Raw genomic sequence first — 11,264 nt, 5'->3', positions numbered from 1 at the left:
AATTGAATAAAACCACCAAGCTACCATTTAAGAGATGAAGCCCCGATTCAAACAGGCTCTGGAGGAATTGAGCTAGAGAGGAGGAGAGGAATCACCCTTACCTGTCTGAGCAGTTCTTGCAGCATCAGCGGGTGGTACTGGTGATAGCTCCCCTCCTCCCTCCCGGACTGTCACTGGCATGGGGGGGGATATCTGGTGGTGGCAGGAGGAATTCCCCCGCGGCAGGGAGGAATTCCTCCCTGTGGGGAGCAAGCGAAGGGTGGGGAGGGGGGAGAAGAAGCAGCGCCCCCCCCCCACTTAGATAGTTGTCACTAGAACCAGCAAAACAGCAAAACCCGCTCCTGGGATTGTCTTGGCTCCCCTCCCCGCGCGGTGTTCTTCTCACGCTGCAGGGGTGTTTTTTTTTCCTTCGCCCCTTCCAGGTGACGTGATGCCCGTTGTTTTGGTTCGCCCGACCAATCGGACTCGTCGCCTGGATTCTACGGGAGCCGGGATGGGCCCGTCGTGGCGGCAACAGGACTCCCCTCTGCCGACCATAACGCATTGCGCAGGGTGCACCGCCGCCTGGTCTTCCTGCAGCTTTAACAGCTCTGACATGGAAACCCCATTGCAGTTCCAGCCGGGCTTCTGCTCAGAGCAGCAGCAGCAGCAGCAGCTCCCACACCCGCATTACCACCAGCAGCAGCAGCACCAGCACCACCACCAGCAGCAGCACAGCGAAGAGCGGCAGCCAAAGCAGCAGTCCAGCCCGTGCTTCCAGTGCAACAGCTGCGTTTATTACGGCGCTGCGGCTGCCACGGGCGATAACCTGCCGCTGCTCCACCGCACTTCGTCGCCTCTGTCGGTTGCCTTCCGGACTCGTTCCTCGCCTCTCTCTTGCTCCGCGGCTTCTTCCCGCCAGGGCAGCCAGCTCAACGTGAGCGAGCTGACCCCTTCCAGCCATGCCAGTTCGTTCAGGCAGCCGCACCACTATTCCCAGCCCCACCAGCACCACCACCACTCCCACTCTCACCCGTGCCATAGCGTGCACCAGCAGCAACCGCCGCCCCAGCCGGCGGGCAGCCCCAACAGCAGCGTCGGCAGCCACCACTACCAACTTCAGCAGGAGCAGCAGCGCCGCGAGAGCAACCCGTTCACGGAAATAGCCATGAGCAGCTGCAGGTACAACGGCGGCGTCATGCGTCCTCTCAGCAACCTGAGCTCGTCCCGGCGGAACCTCCACGAGCTGGACTCCGAAGCTCAGCCGCTGCAGCCCCAGCCGCCGCCGCCGCACTCCAGCCCCACCGCTTCAGCCGCCGCCGCCGCCGCCGCCGGCCCCGAGATCGTGGTGTCCAAGCCCGAGCACAACAACTCCAACAACTTAGCGCTCTACGGATCCGGTGGCGACAGCGGCGGCGGCGGCAGCCAGACCAACAGCGGCGGCAAAAGCAGCAAGAAGAAGAACCAGAACATCGGCTACAAGTTGGGACACCGCCGCGCGCTCTTCGAGAAGCGGAAGCGGCTGAGCGACTACGCGCTCATCTTCGGCATGTTCGGCATCGTGGTGATGGTGATCGAAACCGAATTGTCGTGGGGCGCTTACACCAAGGTAGAGAGGCTCTCCGCCGCCGCCCCCCCGCATCTTGCACCTTGTGCCTTCTCGCCTTTCGTGTATTGGATCGTATTTCTAAAAGCATCTTTCCCTCCTTCCTTTCCCTTCCCTTCTCTCCGTTGCCCCTTTTCTTTGTTTTGCTGCTGTTCGCTATTGTCCCTCGCTATTTTATCCCTTCTCCTTCACTTGCTCCATTCTTTACCTTCCCCTTTCAGCTTCAGATCTTTGATCCTGAATGCTTGGCTGAGTCCCGTGAAGATTGTCCGTTGTTACTATTAACAAACCCTTTCCCAGATGCAGGCTTCTAGGACCAGAAACCCTAATCACAGATTCTTAATAACTATGGCCATGAGAGTAATGATGCTGAGAACTGCATTTTAGGGAATCTGGACTGGGGAGCTTTCCAGTACAGTATAAGGAGCTGTCAATGATAATGCTTCAGTTGTCAACTTTTCCTGATGGAAATCATCTTCAGGACAACTTTGCTGGATTGCTTTGATGAATGTCTGCTTTAAGTTTTCTTCTCTCTGCAGATATGGTAGAATGCCAACTCAGCCATGCTTTTTTTTTTTTTTGAGCAAATGATGTGATGCATTACATTGTTCAAAGAGTTAACTTAGGAACTTACTGATTTGTACAACCAATAGATGTTATCCTTGGAATGTTTTCTGTAATATCTGCTTTGCATCCTTTTTATCTTTCATAATAATACTTGGGATGTTTTGCCACTAAGAATCCCTGTGTTTGGCACACAGGCATTAGCAGATTGTAGCTTCTCAACAGAGTAGCAACAGCTGAGTATTAAACATTCTTTCTTTGCTTCCAATGCTGCAAAGCTGGAAAAGACATTGGCTAATTCATTGATAACAGTAATAACCTTGAAGAAGTCAGTTCTTTAAATGAGTGGCTTTGAGCTCTTTACATTTTTTATGAAGCTATCATTTGAGTAAAGCAAAGCGTCTTTGGAGTTGAACTCAACTTCTTGGATATGTCCACTGCAATTTTCTTGGCAACATTATGGAAGAGTTTTGCCACTGACTTCTGCAGTATTTTCAACTTCTCAGTTTAATTTATAGCCATGGTGTTTCCTGATTCTCTTTGACTCTGAAATTCTTAGCCTTTTTCTGTCAAAAAGAATTGCCCATCTTTGGTGCACATGAAAATCATTTGTTGAAGGTGGAAGAAAGGGAAAATGTCCATTACTTGGTCATCCTTAAATATTAATCTGTGATCATGTAATTTTTTTAAAAAATAGAGTACTACCTGGCCAGTGAAATCTTTTAAAAAACTTGATAGCCATTATTTTTCTCTAAAATTTCCCAAAAAGGGACAAAAATGTCAACATATAAAATATGTATTTTTTTTTCTTGCAGGAGTCACTGTATTCATTAGCCCTCAAATGCCTTATTAGTCTCTCTACAATCATTCTGCTTGGTCTGATTATTGTATACCATGCAAGGGAAATTCAGGTATGTACCATTTGTGAATTGGTATTTTTCAAGGACATCTCATAGAAACTCAGCAGACTGCATTAATGCATTTTTTTCACTGCCTTGGAGATGGTGTATTGTTATTTTAAGACCTGAATATAGAAATATGTGTGTTCTAGCTGTATTTATCTATCTTCGCAGTTAATTTATTAATGTAAAAGTGAGGGACATAATGCCTGCTATTTTGCAAGAAGTGTATATTTGTTAATCAATTCTGGATCACATGACACGAAGTCGCCAGTCACCTCTAAATATTAAACCTTGGTGATACAGTGTTAAACGTCTCACATACAAAGGCTGAGTAGCTTTTAAAAATGAAAAGATTATAAAAACATAGAGCAAGAAACTCTAAATTGTATCCATAAATATTGCAAGATTTGCAATAACCACAGTAGTCTTAGAATTCAAAGTACACTTTGATTAAAAGATAGGTGATTAGATCTGATTTTGAAGAAAGATTTTCATCTGATTCATTTCAAGATTAAAAGGCATAGCTCTTTTTCCTCTTAAAGTAATTTCAGCCATGGTCATTACTTGCATAAAAGAGGAACATCATAAAAGGTATCTTGTGTAACCTATAGAACATTGCACAAAATGATACCATTTTCTTCTGTGAACAGAAAATATTTTCATTGGTGAAGGTAAATATTAGTATGTAGTGAGCAATCACTGTAAATCTGCTAAGATATGCCCAAACTGAGCCATACATTATGAAGGTATCCAAGGTCATACGATCTGATGTACTTAATTTGGATTAAATCATTAATATAGAATGCATTTACAGATTACAAATTCATTAACCACCACATCTCTCTGATTAACTGATTATGTAGAAAAAAGCTAACAGTTTTTAATAATTTTGAGATATTCCTTGCATGTCCCAAAAGAAATAAGAGCAAAAGGATTCTCTATTATTGCCTAGTAAACATAATAACCTGTAGTCTTACTCAAGAGAGTCTTTACTTTTACATATTTGAAGAGTTATTAAATAAACTATGATAACTTTTCCTTTGTCAGCATTGGAATGTTGCCTTTTTATTTGCAAATGGGATGTAATATAAACAAACATTTTAAAGTTTTACTATTGTCAGCAGTTATTATTGTTGTATATTGTTATTGTTGTATATTTTTGGTCCATACTAAATTTTAAAATATGCACTTTCTGCTTCACCTTTTAGCTAGGGTTAGTCAGGCCTTTTAAAATCTCCATCATTTTGTAATGACTAAACTTCACTATTCACATAAATATTAATAACAAAATTGATGCATCCAAACAAAGTTGAATGTAGCAATTTTCCAAAAGAAAACTTAACAAGACAAATCTCATGGACAGATGAGGTTTCTGCTTTGATTCACCTAAGGGCTGTGATGGATTATGTTATTTTAATTCATATTTTATTTTAAATGGTGTTTATTGTTTCTCTGATGATTTAAATGTCCTTTAAGCAAGTTAAATTCACATGATACAATTTAGCAAAAGCAGGAAAAGCTTTTTCCAATTGTACTACAAGGTATCATTCAGTTATGAAGTTAGTAACATATAGAAATGTCAGAGTACCAAACAATGACTGTCTTGGGAGTGACACTTAATTCAGAGGTTATTTAGTTTCAAACAGTGTCATATGAAATCATTCAGTGCCTACTGTTTCCTTGAGCTTTCCAGTAACATAGTCCCTAGAGATCTTAGTGACAGAAAGTTCAAACACTTGCATAATGTTATTTTAAAAAAAACACAAGAATTGGTCTGGGGCATTTTAAAATCAACCCTAGAAGTGTTTGTATAGCATATAAAACTACACCCCAAACAATCTCATCTAGATTTCATGGCTATATTTTGGAAAACCAATGAACAGTTTCATTATCTCTGTCTCTTATAACAATAGTGATCATTCTTTTTATGTGGGACAATGGAAAGATTTTTTTTAAAAAAAACACCCATTGCACCATAAAACAAGGGTTACTATATTAAATTTTTCTCTACTGGAAAAAATAAATGATCCTGCATGAATTTGAATGAATGCCAATAGTTTTTCTTTTAAAAAAACTCAGTTTGTATTGAAAAGTAACATACGCAGCAATCTACCTCGTTCAGCACTATGGACAGCTCAAAGTATGAGAAAAGGGTTTTGGCACCAGTTTTAGGTATTTAAATATGGGTTGTATATGTGTATATGTATCTATTCTTAAGTTATTCACAGTGTTCTAGAAAATCTGAACTATGTTTTATTTCCTATTGGCATATTTATATAGCATAGCACATATGTATATTTAATTGCTGGATGTGAGGTTGATTTGGTTGTGACATCTGCCACCCCATTGATCGCCGGGGTTGATTCGGTTGATCTGGCTGGCTAAGTGGGTATGTCGTTTCTCCCTCACTGCTCCATGTGTGTTCCTCCCAAAGCTGCGTGCTCGGTGGAAGAGGACTGGATAGAAGGAGTGTACCGATCTTTGGTCAACGGTATATTTAATTGCTGTTTTTGTGTTTTGAATACATGTGAGAAATATGTTATTGAAAAGAAAGAGAAATTTTATTTCACTTTTCTATAGAAAGTATTCAAAGGTGGGGACTTGTCATATGGAAACTTTTTTTTTAGTTTAGAGAATTTCTCAAGCTAATAAAATTAGTATACTGTACATGTTCTAAATCTAACTTTTCTATTCCAGAAAATGGCAAATTTTTCATTTGGCAAAGGAAATTTTTTCATCCTAAATATCATTTCCTTCAAAATGTTGATTAAAACTTTATAAAGTTTTTCGAATGACAAATAATCACAGTTATAATATCTCAAATGTTAGGGTTCGGAAAAAAATAATAATTCTGCTTCTTGGTGAAGAATAACGGCCTTTTTATTTTAATGGTGGCATGATTAGATTGCTCACAGAAGTGAATATATGTTTTCTTTCTGTAAGAATTTTAAACTACACAGAAAATCTTAACATCTTATTGGTACTTTTTTAAAAATTGCAATTGTCAAAGTCCTCAATTTTCAGAGTCCTTAATGTCAATTGCAACTACATGGAATCATTTGATGCTCTGTTTGTTATTTTACAAAATATGATCCATTATTCTAAATCTCTTATATTTTAATTTCAAGAGTAATGGAATGGAAATACATTATGTGGATCTAAACATATATAAATAGTGTCTCCCAGGTTCAGTGGTGTTTTTCTAAAGCAAACTTGTTTAGCCTGGTACTCTCCAGATGTTTTGAAATTGTGTGATATACAGTGGTACCTCTACCTAAGAACACCTCTACTTAAGAACTTTTCTAGATAAGAACCGGATGTTCAAGATATTTTTTTGCCTCTTCTTAAGAACTATTTTCTACTTAAGAACCTGAGCCTAGAAAAATTTCCCAGGAAATTTGAGAGCAGCATGAAGGCCCGACCAGTTTCCCCCTATAATCACGGCCATCTCGGGCTTTTCTGGGATGCCAGAGGAGCCTTTCGGTGGCACTTAAGGAGATTTTGGCAGTCCAGAGCAAATAAAGCATTTTTCTTTCTCTGGGCACTTGGAGAAGGAATAAATCACTTTGCTGTGGTGACTCCCATACACCCGTCGCGAGGTTGCCTCCTGGAGCATCTGGGTGTGGAAAGGCAAAAGGGGGCACTTTGCCCCAGCCGGATCAGTGTGGCTTCAGCCAAACCAAGGAGGCACCATAGTGAAAGAAAGGTGCTGGCTACAAAGCGAGTGAGCGAGAGGAGAGGGGAGCCTTTCAGCATGGGAAGGAAGAGGCAGCAGATAGCAGCAGCAGTAGCAGCCACCTTTCAATCAAAGAGCAGGAGGTTCCCCCCACACCCGCCTGGGTTTCTTTCTCTGGCAGTGTATGTGAAGCAGCCTTGCACAGGTGCATGGGAGGCGCGTGCTCCTCTTCGCCATCTCAGAGTCCTTTTTTTTAAGCCTTAATGTTTTGGACTTTTTTGATTCCCCTCACCGTCTTCCTTCAGCAACGACTCTTCTCCTCCTCCTCCTCCCAGCCAAATTCCGAGCTTTTATTTCTTTCCTAATGGGTTTATTTATTTATTTTATTTTATTATTTAGATTTGTATGCCGCCCCTCTCCGAAGACTCGTTTGCACACTTTATTTACTTTCACATTGATTCCTATGGGAAAAAATGCTTCTACTTAAGAACTTTTCTACTTAAGAACCTGGTCACTGAATGAATTAAGTTCTTAAGTAGAGGTACCACTGTATAAAGATAAATATGAGAACAATAACACTAGAGATAAACTTAATGTTAGTGTTGATACATTGGGGTTCTCCTATCCATCAATTACTTTTTGATGGAAAAACAAAATCTCTGAAAGAACTGATCTTGATTTGAGGCCCTTTTTGGACTCATGGTTCTTACTAAACTAGTCACTGGAGTCTGTGATCAGGGAGAGCTGTCCAACTGAGTGAGGTTCAGGCTACATGTCCTTATCATTAAGAAAAAGGATTACTGTGGTGCACTCTACATGGTGCTGCCTATAAAGACTACTTGGAAACTACAAAATTGCAGTGGTCTAATGTTTGACTGGTATTGGTAGCATAAAACAATTGATCTTCAAATCCTACTCTGGCTCCCTATTGGTTTCTGGTGGAATTTAACATGCTGGTTTTAATCTATGAAAGCCCTGCATAGCTTGAAGCAACCACATTCTGCATCAAGATCATCTCAAGAGAAACTAATTTTCTGTTGCAATGATGACCTTCTGGAATAATCTCCCAATAATAGGAAAAGGCTTGCCTTTTCTCTGACAACATTCAGGAAATAATTAAAGATGGAGCTCGGTCATATGGCATTTTCTGATGGAACACACATCCTGAGATTCTTTTACTATTCTTTCACGTTTTAAATGTTTTATTTTTAAATCTACCATGGGTGTTTTAATGCTGTATTTGTTTGACCTCTATTACCATGGATGTTTTATTGTTCCTTATTGCGGATGTTTATATTTTGCTCTAAACCATCGTGAGTCAGTTTATTGAAGTTGGTGATAGGAAACAAACAAGGAAGAAAGAAAGATACGGACACCTTTCTTGCAATTTATTTTGTACTGGATAATATAATTATCAAGGCACAAATGATGTTTGATGTAATTATTAATAATCCTAAAAAGGAATAAATTTTCATATGAAGTTACCTATAGTATGAGCTTTTATTAATTGGCCTATTCTAAATTAGTAAAATAAGTCAACTAAAAGTGCTGCTTTTCTTCATAATTAAAAAATAAATCAAAATTTTGCAATAACAATAACACATGACTTCATTGTGCAGATTTTTTTCTCATTGTCCCTTGTGTTAAATTTCACAGATAAAAATAATCACATGTATAGTTTTAACTGTACTGACCCCTGAAATAAACTTTATGTTTATGTGTAGGCATGCATACACACAGTATATATTCATACATGAAATTAGAGTTGATTTTTCTCTCCCTATGCAATCAGGTAGGCTCCTCCAAGCTACCTTGGACTCTTGGGGGTACTCAAGAGTAATGAGTCAAAAGGAAATTAGAGGGTGAACAAGGGTGTGGAAAAACTATTATCATTCTAGTATAGCTTTCTAAACAATCCTTCTATTATCTTGAAGATAAAACCTAGCAATGTACTTTTATTCCTAGTCAGATAGAAAAACACCTCTAGAACCATTTGGAACAATGTTGGAATATGCACACTTACTGTTGGATCAGTAGAGGTCATGACAAAACACACTGGTTTTAAAATGATGGCACATGCATCTCAATGTCATTATGCAATAATTATGCAATTATGTAATGCTGTGATGTTGCATTACACATGTCATATTTTTTGTATGCTGTTGCCATTAATTTTTGCCTTCCTTGTGTTGTCATTGATATATATGATTGATGGGGCATTTTACTGAACGAGTTGGAATTGGAGTAAGATAATGGATTAGTTTAGGATTATTACATAAGAAGTGAACAAGCCAGGTTATTGGCTGAAACATTATTGAAACAGAGAAAAGCAATAAAATATCATGATTTAACATTAATCAATTGCTTTAAAAATATTTATATTGTAGATTATTTCTTCTTTATCCTATAAATGAAATATTTATTTTCTAAACACATACACATAGAGGGAAAATAAAAACTTTTTAAAATAGAATTTAATTTGAGCAAATTAAATTGTTTAAATATAGTTAATGAGAGTATGCAAACTAAAAAAATTAGAAGAAAGTGGTTTGGATTTCATTGTGCTCAATACTTTTCTTCTACTCATTAAAATCCTTTTCAGATCTGTCTGCTTTAGGAATTATTTTATTTAAGTCAATATGCCTCTTAAAACAGTCATAGCTTTATTTAGACTTTAACAAAAAAGATGAAAAAGATAGTCTGCTTTAATAAATTACAAATAGCATATTGTCTTAAAATACAATATATTTATCTACAGTGGATTTAACCATTTCCATTCTTCCATGACAATACAATTTCCTACTAACTTTTGGAAAAGTTTTGGGAGGCAAATCAAATTTTTTAAGAGTTTGTTGCTGACAATGGATCACTAGTTATTCAGCTGTATTGTCCAGTTTCCTGTTCTATTTTTGTAGTCAATTCATTGTACTGACCTTGCACTTCTCATGTTTCCTGATTTAAGATTTTGTGTGTGTTGTGTGTACTTTAGGAGCTTTGAGATTAGGTCTGTGACATACGGTGATAGATGTGAATTGGCATTGGTATTGATATTGACTGATTGATTCAGTTTGATTTATACTTCAGCTATCTGTTCTGGCGAATACCCATAGGACTACAAATACAAATCATAATGAAAAAGCTCTGACATATTCTGACATATTCTTACTTGACTTCAGTAAATACATGATTTCATATATTCATTGTACCAAAACTGGACCCAGTAAAACATAATTTAGAAAATGACTTATTTCATGATTCCCTTTAAAAATGTAAATGCAAATACTCTTAATATGTGAAATTTTCCTTACCTGGAATTCACTGTGACATAACAGAGTAGTCAATTTTACTGTCTTTAAGTTTCTAATTCTAGTAATTTCCCTTTTTATTTTCTGTTTTTCATTTTGTTTGTCATAATAAGCTGTTTCTCAATTTTTATGTTATATAGGTATAAATATTGTTCCTTAACACCTTGGGGTATTGAAAATTAAACTTATGTGAATTGAGACTTGGAAAAGAGACAATATTCCTCTATGTTCTGCAAATAATAATGAAATAACAGATTATTTTTATTTATAAACCTATATGCATAAATCTGATTAATATTCTAATCTGAATAATTATACATTTTATCTTGATCATGAATATTCAGAATTGTAACACAGATTTGTGTGTAAACTCTTTAGATATGTTGTATACTTTATCATCTTCATTATGGCTACAGTTTGGAAATAAAAAGATTGTTTTGAAAAAATATACTGGCCTCCATGCTTGTCATATTAAGACAATATGTATAGCAACAAACGTATACTCATCTTGCATATTGCAATTAACTGTTACAGTATATTGTTATTATAATGATGTGTTGTATTTTAAAAAAGAAACTCTTGACTTAAAATTATGGCAGAAAAATAAATAAAATCATATAATTCAGACCCATCATAAGGACTAATCCATACATAATGCCAAATCTTAATATACTTTAGTTGATTTGGTTTCACAAATTCTGTAATCTCAACAATATGTTTCTCGAAATGAAACCATGGATTATCAGGATGAAAGAATGGTGAACAGAGCAGGGAATGAAGTTAGGAACTTTTTTAAAAAAAAGTTCTGATTTTAAAGTAGGATTAGGGTATTGTTGATGATGATATAGCATTATTCCCAATAATCTGCATTTTAAATTATATTGTAAAAAGATATATTGTTGCTGATAAAAAATAGAAGGGGGGGTTACTTAAATATATCAAAAATAGAATTTCTAAAATTTGCACAGTAAAGTATAATTGTTTAAATGTGTTTTTATGCTTCAGATGTGAATACTTTTATTAGATCATGTTGATATGATTATACAAGAATAAAAAGCATTCTGAACTCTCTTAGAATATTCATTGTTGACAGCTCAAATTTGCAGATACAGTGGTACCTCAAGATACGAACCCCTCATCTTACGAACAACTCGTGATACGAACCCGGGGTTCAGAAAAATTTTGCCTCTTCTTACGAACTTTTTTCAAGTTACGAACCGGCGTTCGGAGAC

General features: G+C 37.6%; 1 protein-coding gene across 1 annotated transcript in view; it reads left to right on the top strand.

Moving 5' to 3' along the window:
* The first annotated feature begins 430 nt into the window (after positions 1–430).
* Positions 431–11,264, top strand: part of KCNN2 (potassium calcium-activated channel subfamily N member 2) — a 91,812-nt gene continuing 80,978 nt past the window's right edge. Inside the window, exons 1-2 of the mRNA XM_070736330.1 lie at positions 431–1,588; positions 2,965–3,060. Coding sequence (XP_070592431.1) covers positions 431–1,588; positions 2,965–3,060 — 1,254 coding nt within the window. The remainder of the gene's footprint in view (positions 1,589–2,964; positions 3,061–11,264) is intronic.

Source organism: Erythrolamprus reginae, chromosome 2 (assembly GCF_031021105.1).
Source record: "Erythrolamprus reginae isolate rEryReg1 chromosome 2, rEryReg1.hap1, whole genome shotgun sequence".
Classification (NCBI taxonomy): Eukaryota; Metazoa; Chordata; class Lepidosauria; order Squamata; family Dipsadidae; genus Erythrolamprus; species Erythrolamprus reginae.
Note: the sequence above shows the minus strand (reverse complement) of the source record. Positions and strands in the feature narration are given on the sequence as shown.